This window comes from Theobroma cacao, chromosome 8 (assembly GCF_000208745.1).
Source record: "Theobroma cacao cultivar B97-61/B2 chromosome 8, Criollo_cocoa_genome_V2, whole genome shotgun sequence".
Taxonomy (NCBI): Eukaryota; Viridiplantae; Streptophyta; class Magnoliopsida; order Malvales; family Malvaceae; genus Theobroma; species Theobroma cacao.
Window position 1 is genome coordinate 4,311,381 of NC_030857.1, and position 16,019 is coordinate 4,327,399.

Here is a 16,019-nt window from a genome sequence, read left to right on the forward strand (position 1 = left end):
TATTTGCTGGCTTTCAAAATCAGTTTTGGCCTATTTCTCCCACCAATATCAATATCAATCTCCCCAAGAGTATCTGTTCTGCAGCAATATTGGGGACCATGCGATTACTTCTAAAATGATTTTTTTTCTTTTCAAAATGGAGGAGGGGACCATAACAGCTGATGTCTTGCAATTAATTTGATTTCCCCATCTATGGTCCTTTATTTCTCATACCAAATCTCACAATTGATTAAAAAAATGAAAACCGTTGCTAACTGCTCTGCTTGACCTCCTGTTGCAGGCTAAAGCATAGATTAACTCTCTAAATATATGGAAAAAGATTTTAAAAAACAATAAATAAGCCATGACAGACATAGTGGTATCTGATACTCAAGCTTGAATCTGTATAATGAAGGGAAAAAGAAAAGGGGTATAAAAATGGATAGACAAATGGTAAAGAAGTAAGCTTCTATTGCTCCAGTACAGCATCTTTTGCTTCAAGAGTTAGGGGACCCCCACGGCTTTGAAATGCCAGCACACTCCATCCTATATAACCAGCTGTCCAGTCCTGCTTTAACCTCAAAAGACAGTTTCTCTATATTTTCTTCATTTGTAAGCATTGGGATAGTTTAAAGAATTCTTCAAACAAGACAGGGAAATTTACTGCATTGTCAGCAGCTAGCCATGATGAGAGATGAGAGTTACCAGAAGAGGCACAAAGTTCTGTTGCATGTAATAAGGCTAATGGCACATCAGACTGAAATGATGGGAGTCGTAAGGTAACCCTTGACAATGATGAAAATGAAACCAAAAAAAAAAGGAACAATTATATTAATTGAAAATCAATCAATGTCTTTACAGCTTTCCCTCATGCCCCAATGGCCCACTCAGAAATAACATCTCGCCTAATTTGCTGCCCAATTAAATAGTAATTTGGGCTAAAATTATTCCCAAATACTTGAGATAAAGAGCAAAACAGCAGCATAAACACCCCAAGTTAAGTTAAAAATACTTTTCGGTTTCAATGCCTTCCCAAACATCTAATTACTCCTCATTCTCAACCAGCATAGATGCAGATTTTGGCCAATTCTGTGTGCATGTATGGGCCTCTACCATTTTTGGAGTCAAAGAGATACGAAATGGATTAAGGATACGCCCTCCGGTGCTTAAAGCAGATTCAGAGGCTACATTAGACACAGCAATGGCTTATGCATCTTAAACCATTTATCTTCCACCAATTCAATATGTCAAAGTTCTTATCATCTGGCTCATGTTTATCCTCTTAAGTACCTTTCCAATTCTGATTTCCCCTCTTTGCATTGTGATTCTGCCCTTCTTTTGTATTTTGACAAGGCATTCACTACTACATCACCAGCATCCTCAGTCTCCTCCTCCTTCATTGTTGCTTGGGAACTAGAACTCGTTTCTTCATTAGAACTACCGACGATTGAAGCATAATGCTCAAACAATGCATTTAATATGCATCCTAACACCAAACACAGCATGAAAGTAGTTTTTGCTAGTGACATACAAAGAACCAGAGACGCGCAAAGTGGACTCATAGAAGGTTTGCAAAAAAGTCATGAATCCACGAACAAAATCCCAATCCTCTTCAGTAGACAAACCCCTATTTATTGCTGCCCTAAGCTCGGCTTTATATTTGTCATCTGGTTCTCTAACCTATCAAAAGCTTTTCGAAACTTCAACGTAGCTTCCAATATCAAGTAACTTGAATTGCACCTAGTTTCAACATCTAGACAAACGAGGCTTTTACTCTTATTTTTCTTGCTACACACAATCTTAAAGCTTTGCAACTTTGCAGGGGATGCCCTCACATACCTCACAGCAGACCGGATTCGAAAGATTGAATCATCTAAATCTTTCGAACCCTCTTTTACAGTAAGACTAAAAATGTTTGCACAACACCTCATATGTAAATGTTCACTCTTTCAAACACTACCCTTCCAATTCTAAAGTCTTTTTTTTCACTCACATTTTGGCTACCAATGTCATTAGATCTTGCTTATCTACTGTGATAGTGAGAACTTTATCTTCTTTCCATTCAAGCAATGCGTTTTACAATCACATCACTGAAATGATTAGGAATTGGACTGAAATTCAAGATCCGTTTATGTTATCCATTCTTGATCAATGAAATGACTAAGATTTTGCCTAGAATTCCAAATAGCAGTACTGAGGCAAACTCTTAGCTTTGATCTTTTCAAGTACATGAAAAACTTTTCTTTCTCACTCAAAAAAATGTCATAGCAATTCTTAGCAATAGTGAACCTCGAAGGAACTTGGAATCGAGGCTGCGTAATGCCACAAAAGTCATGAAATCCCTCATGCTGTACCACCCTAAAAGACAACTCATCCAGAATGATCATCTTAGCACAATATTTTCTACAAGCTTCTAGGTCAAATTTCCAAGTAACAAGTGATGAACCGTAGTATTTCCTCCCTCGTCCCAGATGATATAGCTCTAAAACTTAGGGTCTTCGGATTATTGTTAATGTTGTTCAAAGTTAGGGAACTTGTACTAGGACACTTCAATTACTTTACCACAATAACCGCAAGAGGCTTTTTGGTCAGCAATGTCATTACAAGGCAACTTGGTAAGATGGCCCCATACCATGGAAGTTGCACATCCCAATTTGCCTTTAGGTGGGTTTGAAGCATCTGATGGGAGATGGGTAGTGGCATCAGCTGGGTCATTTGCTGTGGTTGCTGGTGCAGCCTGGGCCGTCGGTCTAGGGGTTGCTGCAACTGGTGGGATCCCGGTTGAAGGATTCCGAACACTGGAGAGGATGGGTGGTGACTGATCACAAGCACTTCGACTCTTGGGCCATGTTATAGTCAGCGGGAATGCTCGATGCTGTTGAATCCATCCAGCTATCTAAACAAGGACCAAACAGAACATGTTAAATGACAAGTTGAATATGAGAAACTATTGAAATTACTAAAAGAAATATAGTTAACCAATCCAGAAATTCAAGCTTTTCAATCTAGTATTTTGAACAAGCAGTGGCAACAATTCTCAGAAACTACAACTTTATGAGATAGAAAAGCTTTAGAAGCTAGTATTCCTGTCTCCTTGAACCAAAAGACCAAAAAGAAAATTTCCAAAAGTTTCATGTGCATGTGCCGGTTAGCAACTGAGCATTACAGCGTGTAATCATGCACTCTACAGTAAACCATGTGCCAAAACTACCGCTTGGACCACCTCACTATGATTATAACTAGAAAATTTGTCTGGTTACTTTCGGGATCACAAATTTTTTTATTTTAAAAAAATAATTTTTTTAAATATTTTATTTAATAGAAAGTATATATATTCCCTCATTCACTTAAAAAAATTTTCAAAGAATTATTACTTACAGTTTTATGAATTATTCAATTTAATTAATTAAATTTTTATGAATTATTCAATTTAATTAATTAAATTTTCATTTTCATTATATTTTTTAACTTATGTTTAATAAATTTTTTGAGATTGAAATTATGTTTAATAATTAATTAAACAATTTTACTAATCAAAATAGACACATATCAGTAAAAAAGTAACTAAATATAATAATTGAATTTGAAAATTTATATATGAAGGCCGGGCCAACTCTCTCATTTTCAAAAAATTGTGGTTGTCCATGCCTCAACCAAACTAAAGGTTGGGTCTGAGTTGATCCGGCCCGCTTTCTCTCCCTCCCGCTTTCGGTGCGAGAGGTCCCAAGTTCGATTCGAGGGGCGCCCCATTCTTCCTTCATTTGGAGGTGTGGAATAAATTTTTTATTGCCCCAATTGGTGTTCTCATGTCTGGAACGTTCTAATCTCTTCGTCTGCTTCAGTGTCAAATGGTTAAACCCAAAACCCTCAACTGTAACTTGTCGCAAAAGAAGCAACTTTTAACTTGGAAATTCTCTGTCTTGACGTCTACACGAAAGTGACAACCTTCAACAACCATCTGGACCAGGTAAAAATGAAAATTCCTTGATTTCTTTTAGAGCATGTTTGGTTGGAGCAAGCAATTTGGTGTTTTAGGGAAGCCGATAAAATTGTTTGGTTTTTATCCAACTGTTCATTGGATTCCAATTTAGATATATTGGAAAGATTTACCCTTTAGAAAGTGAGCAGAGAAAACCCTTTGGAAATGTGTTTGCTACAAGTTTTTTCAACACACGTTAAGTTTAAGAACGATGATTCTGTATATTTGTTTCGTTCCAGACACAAATTGGGTTTTGCAACTTCCTGGTTTGCATTGCTGAAACCAGCTACCTCTTCTTGCAGGCACTCTTGAGTTGGAAAAATTTCCAACACCAATATTAATATATAAAGAGAGAAATAGGATGGTTTTTGGGCAAGTGGTGATTGGTCCACCTGGATCAGGAAAGACTACTTACTGCAATGGCATGTCTCAGTTCCTCAAACTTATTGGAAGGTTGTTTCTATTTCTCGCTTTTAGTTTCTTCATTTGAGCATGCACACATGTTAGATAGATTATTATATGTGCCAGAAGTTGACTATTCCCATGCCATTGTTCATGCAGAAAGGTTGCTGTAATCAATTTGGATCCAGCCAATGATATGTTACCGTATCCTTCAAATTGGGAGTTATTTATAATGTTGTTTTCTTTGTCCTACAAGTTTGGTTGACCTGAAATTCCCTTGACATGAATATAGTTATGAGTGTGCTATTAATATTGAGGATCTCATAAAACTTAGTGATGTGATGACAGAGCATTCTCTGGGGCCTAATGGAGGTGCACCCTTTTTTTTCTCTTGTTTACTGCTTTCTTTTGGTCTACTACTGTATCAAAAGGATTCGGAAATTCCTATCAGATAAATCATAAAATGAGTAAATCAAGGCATGTGGCATCCCTAGAAGGGGTTGATGTTTTAATTTATTTGTCCTGCCTTTTATAGATTCTCTGTTGATCAGCCAAGAGAATTTCTGTGGATCAGAATTGTAGATGCTGGTTCTGTTAATATTTCCCTAATGATCTTAATGACTCTGCAGTATTTGATGGTTTGTTGTGGGATACAGAATTAATTGGAAGTGAATGGATTGTGTTTTTACTCATTATGATTCTAGTTCAGATTTGATGGCCCGATGGTATCTAATGTATTTTTTTGTGTACAACCAGGTCTTGTCTATTGTATGGATTATTTAGAGAAGAATATTGACTGGTTGCAGTCTAGACTGGAACCTCTTTTGAAAGGTTGGTTTCTTCTGCCTCTTCTTCTTCTTAATAGTTTGGACCATATCTTGATTTTGTTTGATGAATAGCATAGCATGAATCTAGTTATAAAGACCATACAGCTTTCTCAAGGAATGGCTTATGGGTGTCGATGCATGCAGAACAATTTGAGCTTGTCTTTGATAAAGGGCCCCAAGCATGACTGAACAGTCAAGTTTGTGCATATCTGTGTTTGCAGGTTTCATTTCTCTAGGAAACTAACAATAGGAACATGTAGAAGGCATTAACCACTAATGACATATTAATGCTTTAATGATTAGAGTTTCTATATTGGACTACCATGTGCATTTTTATCCTTGTGTAACAAGATAATTGACATCTTGTTTTGGGCAAGAAACTATCTGATGTCTAGTGTACTCTAACGTAGGTATAGTGAAGTTATTGGTTGATATATTTCTCTATTTCTTTACTGCACCTGTTGTTATGCAGGGATTAGTAAGTTTTTGTGCTTATCACAGTTATATTTTTAATGGATTTTATAATTTGCAGATCACTATCTTCTATTCGATTTTCCCGGCCAGGTTGAACTATTTTTTCTTCACTCAAATGCCAAGAATGTTGTCATGAAGCTCATTAAAAAGTTAAATCTTAGGGTATGGTCCTGTCGTTTCTCTTAGTAGCATGTGACCTAAAGGCGACTTCAGCTCATTATTTTGATGTTATGATTGTAGAATCTGAGTTGAGTTATTTATTTTATGCAGTTGACTGCTGTACATTTAGTTGATGCCCACCTCTGCAGTGACCCTGGGAAGTATGTTAGTGCTCTGCTTCTCTCTTTATCTACCATGTTGCATTTGGAGCTTCCACACATCAATGTCTTGTCTAAAATTGACCTAATTGAGAGCTATGGAAAGCTGGGTGAGTTTTAGTGTCAATTATGTTTCAAGCCTCAAAGTGGTTGGAGTCATGGCTAATCATCTTGTCTTGATGTGTTGCAGCTTTCAATCTGGATTTCTACACAGATGTGCAAGATTTATCATATTTGCAGCACCATCTTGATCAGGATCCCCGCTCTGCTAAGTATAGGTTTGTTATGGCAGACTTGTTATTTTTGTATTTTTAACCATGCATGAGACATTAAATTTCCTTTGTTGATAAGTTTAAATGTTAAGAGGTTTTTGATTACGAGTTTAAACTTCTTTGGTTTTGGATGAAGTCCTTCATGTGTTGATCTGGACTGGGATTCATAAACTTATCCTCAATTTTGCATTTTGATGCTTATATTTATAGCATTGAGGAGATAATATTGCATAAAAGTTGGAATTTTCAAAGGCTGACATTGAAATGCGACTATGTGATGTAACCCTAATTTCTTGCCATGAAGTCTTGTTTGGTTGACAGTTCATAATCAGGCTAGTTGCTTTTATTATATTCACCCTAAATCTTAGCTTCCTTTTAATTTTAGAGCTCTTCTTAATCATCTAAATTCTTCTTGCAGAAAACTTACAAAGGAGCTCTGCGACGTAATCGAAGACTTTAGTATTGTCAATTTCACAACCTTAGATATTCAGGCATGCCAGTAACTGCAGCTTTCTTGTGTTACATCATTCTTGTTTTCTGTGTTTTATAGTTTTATGTAGATTTTCTGTTAAGCACATTCTCCTTTCAGGATAAGGAGAGTGTTGGGAATCTTGTGAAGCTTATTGACAGGAGCAATGGATACATATTTGCTGGTATGGATGCCAGTGCAGTTGAATTCAGCAAGATTGCAGTACGACAAGTTGATTGGGATTATTACAGATATCCTTTTGTCTACATGGATGCTCTTATCCATGTAGCATCAGAAAGTATAGCTAACATGCGTTGTGAAGTGCTTAAGAGCAATTATGCCATACTGCAGAAATTTCTGGCTTGACTTTACATTTTCCTTGATCTTTGATTATCCTACTCTACCATAGTTTTTAATGTTTCAATTTATTGATGGTTTCGTAAGTTTCTCTTAACGAATCAGTTCACAGCTGCAGCGGTGCAAGAGAAGTACATGAAGGATGATGAAAATTTTGATGATGATGATTGAGAGTGCTTTTTGGTGAGAGAATGGTGTGTGCCTAATTGCCTACGGGTCCGCTAGTTGCTTCCTTGTATATGCGTTCCCAAGTTTGTTCATGTCTATATGTGCTTTTTATGCATTCAAGCTTGTTAAATCCCTAGTTTATATGGCCTTTGATTTTCTTATTGTAGGTCTTGTGGTCTGACAAAATTAAGATAGTGGATCAACAGGATATACAGCAATGACAATTACTCTCTTGTTTCTTTTTTGTCCCCTGTTGTTTAAAAATCCCATTTTAAATTTTGCATCATACCCCTGTACTTCAATTTTGTATAATCAAAAATATATATATATTTAAAAGAAATGAAGAAGAAAAACTTTACAAGAAGGTGCCCTTTCTAAGGCTATTAAAATTAAGAAACTTCAATTAGAGGGAATGGTGGCTCGTGGAGAGCTTGTCTCTCCTGCAATAAACGAATGTTTCTACCATTATCTTCGTTTGATTTCATACCCTTTTCCCAGTGTTTTAGAAGTTTAAAGGATCTTCCAAACGGGGTGTTTAGACATAGTCAGACTACATATTCGGAGTGATAAAAACCAAAGTCAACAAAAGTAAGCCCGTACGAGTTTATGTTCGATTTGGATTTTTGCACGTGCATTGCCCAGAATATTCTCTTTACGACGTTTCAAAGCAATGGTTTCGACCATGTGTATGATGATAACTACAAGCGTATGGAAACTCGTTTCCCTCAAGAAATTTGGACCTCTTCGTCATGGAAAAATCCAAAGCCATATATTTAAGGAGGAAGTCATTGTTTTTGGATAGATATTGGGTTTCATTTCTATTCTTCTCTGGTCTTCCAGCAATTGGAGAAACACCTTGCTTTGCCATTGCGTTAGTAGTTTCACTTTGCCTTGTAATGAAACAGACATGTCACATGTGTCAGCAACTATGTGTAGGGTATAACAAATTGGAACCTCCAGTGCATGTTAGGGATAAGCTAGGGTTTTGTCTCTGGGCTTTATCAATTATTTTTCAAATTTATTATGCATTTCCCTAAGTATGATACAAAATTTTTTTTTCTAATTGTATGATAAATTTGAAGAAATGTTGTCTAGTCAACCCCGCTTAAGGAACCATCAATTCATCAAAAATTTTGTTCTTGTTTTGACTCTTCTTTCAAGGGCTCCTCCTTCAGATATTTTCCCCCTGAATTTGCTGAAATCCTTAGCGATTGAAGGATAAATATAGCACGTGTTTTCCTCCTTTGTACTCATACAAATCAAACACAGGAAAATTAACAAATGACATAAGAATAAGCCGAGAATATGTTTATTTACTTCTGAAAAGGGAGAGGAGCCTCCAGATAAACAATGGAATGTGACTTTCATGGTTAAGGTTTTAAACATGTTGAAAGTTTTGGTTTGATCGACAAGCTCTGCATAGGTGAGGCGGAATTCAAACGAGAACCTTAAACTCCGGGTATAATGCTATATATTTTATATAATAAAATAGAATAAGTAAGATTTAAAGTGATATTCTCCTTAATTATTCTTGTTTCCAACTTGAGGATTATTAAACAATCCAAGAAGAATAAAGATCACTTAAATGAAACCAGGTAATTGTCTGAAAAACTAGCAGTCTAAGATTTACTGAGAATAGCAAATCTACAGATGCAGATCATGTGAAGGACAGCTGAATCCAGATGCCAGCCGGATGATTCCCATGTCCACATTTTCACCTAGCCAACTAATCCACATCGTTTTCAACTGTCAACTAATTCTTGGGTGTTTCATCTAGAAAGTATTTACCTAATAATTACAGTATAAATGATTATAATAACTCCACCATTATTGCATCATTCTTTTGATTGTAAGTCAATATTAATCCAATACCATTTCAAGCCCTCAGCTCCAAGCAATAGTTATGTTTAAAAAGTTAGCCCTTTATAGATTATTCAATACGGCAAACTTTTTCTACACATTCATTCATAGTCTAGAAAGAATAAACTTGTCATAGAGCAGCATACTTACCCCCTCTCCAAGACTACAATTATTATTTTCATCATTCCCTGGGAAAAGTCAAACGATATCGAAATCCATGAGGAAACTTCTATTACTCGGAGGGATTTCTTTGTTTTGTTTTTTCAAATCATTAAATTTGACTAAGTTGGTTTGGATCTAGACTTGTCACAAGACTCTTTTTATTAAGTCCTGTGGCTCTCCCTTCCCTATGTCTCAATCGAAAACAAACCAAACCCAAAGTCTTGAACCAGAACTTCCCCCATAACCCACCTTCAGATGTTTCAGCCTTTTATCTGCGGCGGCACTGTCAATCATCAAGAAGAAGATGATGATGATCAGTTTTGGAGCAGCCCGAATTCTACACCAAGAAAATCAAGAAGAAACGGTTTTTGTAAGAACAATCACAAGGATAACAAGAACCCTTACTCGAACCGTGGCCTTGACAAGTTTTCTGCACTCTTAGCTGAACTTGAAGAGAAGAGGCAAAAGATCTACTCACAGACAGGTTCACAAGACATATCGTTTGTTCGATTTACGTACAAGAACTCGGCAGATTGTGTCCCGATTGTGGTAAAGCTCAAGGACAAAAGAGAAGAAGAGAAAATAATGAAACCTGTTGATGCCAAGGGTCAGCCTGGAACGAATATGGACTCAGAAGTCTTGGATAAGCATCCAATCGAAACCTTAGATGAAGGGAAAGAAGTAATCAAGAAGATATCAAGATTGCAAGCGGTTAGTGAAAAGACTGAGAAGAAGAAGAAGAATAAAAAGAGCTCTTCATGGAATATGGAGTTGCAAAAGTGGAGACGGCCTTCTTATTATTTACCAGCATTTGTAGTCTTGATTTTGTTGCTGTTGGTGTTTTTCGGAAGATCAGTTACAATATTATTTACTTGTATTGGGTGGTACATAGTTCCTACAATTCAAGGAGAGAGTTCCAGCAATGTTAGAAGATCATTGAAGAAGAAAGGTTATGGCACAAAGTCGAGTGCAAACAAGTTGGTAAGTGAAGGATTTTCTCCTCCAAAGAGTAACAAATCATCTCCGGTACGTGATCACCATCGGAAAAGCTGATCAAGAAGATTATCTGATCTTCTTCTTCTTCTTCTTGCTTTTTAATTCTTTTGATTTTTCTTTTTGATCTTGTGTCATTAAATGTAAATTCCATTTCTTGTTGTTGTGTTTCGGGGTTGGCTTGAAGAATTCAGAATTCAATCGGTCTTGGACCTGTTCTACAGTGTAAATTCTTGTTTATAAAGTTGAACTAGTATTAGAGAGAAATTCTAATTCAGGTTGCTTGATGAAAATTTCTTGGACATGAAACTTTGATTATGGGAAATTCCAAATGTTGATTTTGAATATTTTAAAGTCAAATATCTTGTGAATGGTGCGGAGCATCTTCATGTGATTCTTGCTTTGATCTAGATAGATAACAACCAATCGATATAACTTGCTTTAATATTTTAGATATAAAGACTTACACGTGGAGCTGCCGGCCCATTTATAAATTTATGGGTTATCGGATTTGAGCAGTTGAAACTTGAATAAGTTCTACCAAAATCCACCCCAAAGTCAAATCAGCTCTAGCTTAAATTCACCCAAGGGTTTCAAAGTCCAAGCCCAAATCCACCCAAAGTCAGAAAACCTTTAATACATACAATCAGTTCTAACCCAAGCCACGGATATCCAAATCTTTAGTGTTTAACCCAAAACCTTAGAACTCTTTTTCTAGTACGATAACTTAAGATTTAGTGCAAATAAGAATAATAACAAAAACAAATTCCGAAAAGGTTAAACAAAAGAACCCATTCAGTCTCAATTTTGGGGCAGTAAATCCATAAATGCTTTGTCCATGACATGCCGTTCAGTACATTTATGAGGCCGTAATGATGGTTAAAGCATCAAATTACCAATTGTCTGTACAAGATGTGCTGAACTCTAGCATCATCTCAAAAAGAACAAAAAAAAAAAAAAAGAATAAGGAGAGGTAAGGAGGGCGGAGCCATGCACAAGCTTCCCACATTGCATCACTTCATGGGAATATAAACATAAATCTTTAAGGATATCAAAATGTAAACGCAAAAATCCATCCATCATTTAGGAGCAATTCTGTCCTCGTAGATCAATCTACATAAATCTTTTAAAACGTGCAGCCGTATCTCTATTCCTGCATTCAAAGGAGAAAAGAGGATCACAATCTACATAAACGAATAACTGCTACAGATGGAGTCAACCAACTTAACAACCAGTATTGATGAGAGATAGAAGATTTGAAAAAAAATATATAAGAAAACCTATTTAACCCCAAATTTATTATTGGTTAAAATGACTACTGACCTTAAACCTCTTTCTGCGTGTATCATTGGTAGTGAACTGAGATATATGAGGTTCACGTCTGGGAGCTTCAGTTTTGTATCTTACTGCTGCAGGTTCCTGCATCCGGCTGCTCCTCTCTTGATTTTGACTTCTTGAGTTCCGGAAAAAGCCATCCTTGTCCCATTTTACCTCATAATCAGCACTTAATCGAGATCCTTGCTGATCAATAGTGAAACAGATTGGATATCAGCAACTACTGATTATAGTTGTTAAATAATAAAAATTTTTAATACAATTGAAACTTCACCCCAATCTAAAGCATTTAGATTTAGCCATGCTACTGAATAACTCAAAAAAAGTATCATCTTTGATATCACATTTGACAACACCAAAATGATGAGCACAGTCAAGTATCAACCATGCAATACTTGCTTTTTCCCATTTCAGACTTTAAACACTGATAAGCTCTTGTGTGGAAACAAAAGGACTAGTGGTGGTGTGCCATTGAATCCACAGCATAGACACAACTAAAGCCATGGTTTGCAAGGCTCAGGAGCAAAATACTCCCAAGGTATAATCATAAAAGGGAAATCAAGGACTGAACTCATACCTTTTGTAATGAGCGACCACATAGCACCTTAAGTGCATTATAGAAATCCCGGTATTTCTCAAACTGAACCACGATCTTACAGTGAAGACCTGAAACTATGTCTAAGTCATCCTCATCTGTCCCCTTACTGAAATCATCGTCCTCAGCAACATTAAGATTCCTATTGAGGGTTAAAGGAGCAACAGCAAGAATAATGTAAAATCAGGTTTAATATTCATATAGTAGCATTAACAAGAACAAACATAATATATTCTACATGTAGCAATAAGTGCATGGTACGATACTGGAGCCATATGAAAAAAGTATTACAATAAAGGAACATGGTATTAGTCTATCACAAATTCATATTGTATTTATCAGTCTTCATATGTAAGAGAAATGTTATAAGCATCTAATGCCAATGACTCTCCTAAATACAAAATAGAGTAAAAAAATAAATGACCACAATGACAACAATAAGCAATGAAATCCAAACATCAATGACTCTCCTGATATCATGTACATGTATTCTGATACTTTTCATCTAGCTCATGCGATTAACTATGGTGGCAGTAAGTTTCAAACTTTCGCATCCTTCGAAAAACATCAGGAAAACTACATTTATTCATTGGCACCATAGAGTTTCCACACATTCAACAACTAAGGCTTCACATAATTACTAGAATTCAATAAACTGCAAAACAAACAAAGCAACTAAAGAAAAAGAAAAAAAAAAAAAAGGATTTACCTTATCTTCCCAAATGCTGAAAAAATAGTATGCGTCACCAACATCGACGGCTTGGATGAAACTCTTGGCTCCGCGAACCACCGCGATGGAACCCCTCTCAACACAATTGTATCAGGTTCTTGCCTTCCTCCCTTCGAATAACCTACAAATCAAAATTCAACTTAAAAAAAAAAAAGTTAAAAGTCTTAAACTAAAAAGCTTGCTACAAACCTCGATTTCCAAAAGCATATAACTCCTCCCAGTCTTTCCTCATTCTATCAAAGTCATCCGAAGCTGGAATTTCAACACTAAGATTATACTTAACTCCTTCAAGATTAAGCTCAATCCCGTCCATGTTCTCCGCTACATACCTTCTCCAATCCAAAAACTTCTTTTCCAATTCCTTCACATCCTCTTCTTCCTTTTCACTCTCTTCACCCTTCTTCCTACTATTCAAAAACCCGAGGTCACGAATGAAGAGCGCGCCGTGGGCGACCGGCTCGTCGCGCTTCCGCTTCTTGAGGTCTTTGAGCCGTCTGATTTGGAGGTCTTCTTCGGGGACGGTGACGGAGACCGAGAGTGAGGTCTTGAGAAAATCTATTAGGGCTCGCTTTAGCTGCCATTCGTCAATGGGCTTCGAAATGGAAGGGAGGGAAGGATGGATTGTGAGATTGAGTTTCACGCGCGGAGCAAGTGACAGACCGTTCTCGATTTCTAGGGTTTCCGTTGGCGGCAGTGTCTCTAACGGTCGCATTTTTACCGTTTCTTATAATCTTCCAAGTTTCGAACTTCGTCTGAAAATCCTTTTTGTTAGGGTTTGAAGGGGAAAATATCAGCTAAAACGATGACGTCCAAAGGCTTTGTTTCGAGGAAAGAAGAAGGAAACAGACAGTTTAAGAAAATACTAACCAAATTCCACCGAATAACGGCAAGGCTCATGTAAAAAGACCGCGGAGTCCTCTATTATGACGTGGCAATTTTCCATTGGCAAAGAGTGGAGCTTAAGAAGTACTTGGGACCGCAATTTATAAAGTAACGGGCAACCTGAAGTCAAAACTCGAAGGAGAGAGAAAAGGGAAGAGAGGGATAGGGTAGAGAAAAAACTATGGGGTGCTTCCCTTGCTTCGGCGGAGGAAACAAAGAAGAGCGAAAGGAGCAAGACCGATTGGCCTCTGCCGAAGCTCGTGCCAAAGCCGCCGAGGCTGCTCAGAAAAGGTATTTAATCCCCTTTTCAATTTCTCAGCCAATCCTTTCGTTTACAATTCACCTTTTCTTTTCTTTACATATTCGGTTGCTTCTGTTAGTATTTTGGCGTATCAGCAATTTAGCTTAATATTAGCATATGAAAAATATGGGTTTCTAACAGTTTATTTTCCTTAAACTCTTCACAAGTTTCTGTTTCTAGGCTTTGCAATCTAAGATTGATCCTTTTGTTGTCGAAATTTGCTTGGTTTTTTAATTTTTGATCAGAACAGTGAAATTCCCCGCAGAAAATTTAGGGCTTGCAATTATGTTTTGGAGGAATGAAAGTTAGTTTTAATCCTTATTGAAATTGTGATATGAATATCTAGCAGCAAAGTAATTTCATCTAATTTTATGCTCTGTAATTTGTGTGGGAAGCTTGTGTAGTTGTGAAAGAACCTGGATTAATCCTCTGGTTTGATCATTGATGTCAAAGAGAGAGAAGCAAGATAAGAGTATTTGGAGGCTTTGTGATGGTTTATTTATGGCATCTTTTTTAACATTTCAATTATTGATCAAAATTTCAGGCAAGAGCTGTTTGAACAGTCAGCTGCAGGAAGGGCTGCGCGTGCACAGATACAAGCGGCTGCAAAGCAATCTGAAAATTCTAATAAAGGCGAACCTGTTTTAAAGGTTCTTAACTAATATGCTCATGTAGTTTCAACTAGGATGGTTTTAATTCTAGTAGGGTTTTGGTTTTTGTTAAAAACAAATCTGCTTGCCTTTGCCTAATAAAGGGGGGAGGGAGGGTGGATGGGGAAGATTGGGAAGATTGGGAGTTTCACTCCATCTTATTGAGGCATGATCTTTCCTCTTGGATACCCTTGTCCTACAATCTCATGCAATGCTGCCCCTAGCACTCTGATAGTAGTTTCATTCTCTTAGGGATAATTTCCATGCCTTTTACAGTTCAGTAACGATATACAAATTTAACCTTTTTGTTGGTGATTTGTTGCAGTGGCAGGTGGGTTGAAGTCTTGCTTAGTCTCTGTTCAGCCAAAACTGATCATGTATAAATTGGTAAATCTTTCTACTTACTTGTTTTTAATTAACCATTTTGTTGTGAGATTTGCCATCAATGTTTTAGCATTTCTTAAATCAGTTGGTTTTCTTGCATATGTATATCATGATTTCCACTTTGGTAATATTATGCATATCACCATCAAGAATTTAGTACATTAGAATGGATTTTCTATCATGTGATCATGGCATCTTAAACTCATGTTTTCTGATGTATAATATTACATCAGATACCATTTGTAGCTTTATGCAGGAGAGTTTGAGACAATTTCAACTGTCATGCAGGAATCAAGTTTACTTAATTCTGCACTTTGCAAACTAATTATTTTCTGTCATGCAGGAATAAAATCAGATTCAACTGTAGTTCCCACATAGCTGGTTCCTCTTGTTCTGAAACAAGTGATGTACTACAAATGCAACGATAATCAAATTCTTTTTTTTTTCTTTCGAGTGTAATGTATGAGAAATCCAAGATGAAGTGGAAACTGTGGTCTGATGTTTTTCTTTTTTCTGTACAGCCTCAGCCTGGACAATTCATAGTTTCTTGATTTCCTGTACAAACCCCCCACCCCTCTCCTCTCTAATTTCTCTGCAGGTAGCTTTTTATATGCCTAGTTTTTCTGATTTCATGTCTGTTATTAATATAGTAGAAAAAGCGTGCATGTTGGTTAAATAATGCAGTCAAATTTGGGTGCTGGGATTTCTAAATTAAATCTTCTGCTATTCAATTTTTGTAAGACAAATCAAAATTGACACTAAATTTAATCACCTTATAGGAACTCAAAATTCAAACCACAAAGGCAAGAGTAATATTACAATCTATGCTGATTGAAACAACACCCTTTGCCTGTGACTGTTAAGCTTCGAACTGCATAAAATT

At 36.6% G+C, this 16,019-nt stretch overlaps 4 protein-coding genes across 6 annotated transcripts; 3 read left to right on the plus strand and 1 right to left on the minus strand.

Annotated features, from left to right (window-relative positions):
* Positions 3,628-7,492, plus strand: LOC18591970 (GPN-loop GTPase 2). 3 transcript variants are annotated; one of them, XM_007018419.2, is made up of 12 exons: positions 3,628-3,946; positions 4,261-4,411; positions 4,520-4,564; positions 4,653-4,732; positions 5,117-5,191; positions 5,720-5,823; positions 5,932-6,088; positions 6,169-6,256; positions 6,669-6,741; positions 6,840-6,970; positions 7,187-7,270; positions 7,412-7,492. In XM_007018419.2, exons 2-11 carry the CDS (start codon positions 4,320-4,322, stop codon positions 7,245-7,247), a joined length of 906 nt encoding a protein of 301 aa, XP_007018481.2. In that variant the 5' UTR covers positions 3,628-3,946; positions 4,261-4,319; the 3' UTR covers positions 7,248-7,270; positions 7,412-7,492. The 3 variants fall into 3 exon arrangements, with proteins under 3 accessions (XP_007018481.2, XP_017980801.1, XP_007018482.2); XM_018125312.1 differs by having other exon boundaries at positions 4,198-4,411; positions 7,187-7,492; XM_007018420.2 differs by having other exon boundaries at positions 7,187-7,492.
* Positions 9,379-10,536, plus strand: LOC18591971. Its single transcript, XM_007018422.2, has one exon. It carries the CDS (start codon positions 9,522-9,524, stop codon positions 10,317-10,319), a length of 798 nt encoding a protein of 265 aa, XP_007018484.2. The 5' UTR covers positions 9,379-9,521; the 3' UTR covers positions 10,320-10,536.
* LOC18591972 (A-kinase anchor protein 17A) lies at positions 11,035-13,766 on the minus strand. Its single transcript, XM_007018423.2, has 5 exons — positions 13,109-13,766; positions 12,899-13,040; positions 12,172-12,331; positions 11,583-11,780; positions 11,035-11,412 (listed from the first exon to the last, which is right to left on the minus strand). Exons 1-5 carry the CDS (start codon positions 13,629-13,631, stop codon positions 11,407-11,409), a joined length of 1,029 nt encoding a protein of 342 aa, XP_007018485.2. The 5' UTR covers positions 13,632-13,766; the 3' UTR covers positions 11,035-11,406.
* LOC18591973 lies at positions 13,911-15,847 on the plus strand. The gene is made up of 4 exons (XM_007018428.2): positions 13,911-14,092; positions 14,647-14,752; positions 15,078-15,139; positions 15,480-15,847. Exons 1-3 carry the CDS (start codon positions 13,983-13,985, stop codon positions 15,090-15,092), a joined length of 231 nt encoding a protein of 76 aa, XP_007018490.2. The 5' UTR covers positions 13,911-13,982; the 3' UTR covers positions 15,093-15,139; positions 15,480-15,847.

What these genes read in the sequence shown, in the direction of transcription:
- LOC18591973 (XM_007018428.2), top strand. Translation starts at nt 13,983, where the DNA reads ATGGGGTGCTTCCCTTGCTTCGGCGGAGGAAACAAAGAAGAGCGAAAG. An exon ending in GCCGAGGCTGCTCAGAAAAG is followed by an intron (nt 14,093 to 14,646) that starts GTATTTAATCCC and finishes TCAAAATTTCAG; the next exon opens with GCAAGAGCTGTTTGAACAGT.
- LOC18591971 (XM_007018422.2), top strand. Translation starts at nt 9,522, where the DNA reads ATGTTTCAGCCTTTTATCTGCGGCGGCACTGTCAATCATCAAGAAGAA.
- LOC18591970 (XM_018125312.1), top strand. Translation starts at nt 4,320, where the DNA reads ATGGTTTTTGGGCAAGTGGTGATTGGTCCACCTGGATCAGGAAAGACT. An exon ending in TTAAAAAGTTAAATCTTAGG is followed by an intron (nt 5,824 to 5,931) that starts GTATGGTCCTGT and finishes TATTTTATGCAG; the next exon opens with TTGACTGCTGTACATTTAGT. An exon ending in CCCCGCTCTGCTAAGTATAG is followed by an intron (nt 6,257 to 6,668) that starts GTTTGTTATGGC and finishes TTCTTCTTGCAG; the next exon opens with AAAACTTACAAAGGAGCTCT.
- LOC18591972 (XM_007018423.2), bottom strand. Translation starts at nt 13,631, where the DNA reads ATGCGACCGTTAGAGACACTGCCGCCAACGGAAACCCTAGAAATCGAG. An exon ending in TCAGCATTTGGGAAGATAAG is followed by an intron (nt 12,332 to 12,898) that starts GTAAATCCTTTT and finishes AACCCTCAATAG; the next exon opens with GAATCTTAATGTTGCTGAGG. An exon ending in GTGGTCGCTCATTACAAAAG is followed by an intron (nt 11,781 to 12,171) that starts GTATGAGTTCAG and finishes ACTATTGATCAG; the next exon opens with CAAGGATCTCGATTAAGTGC.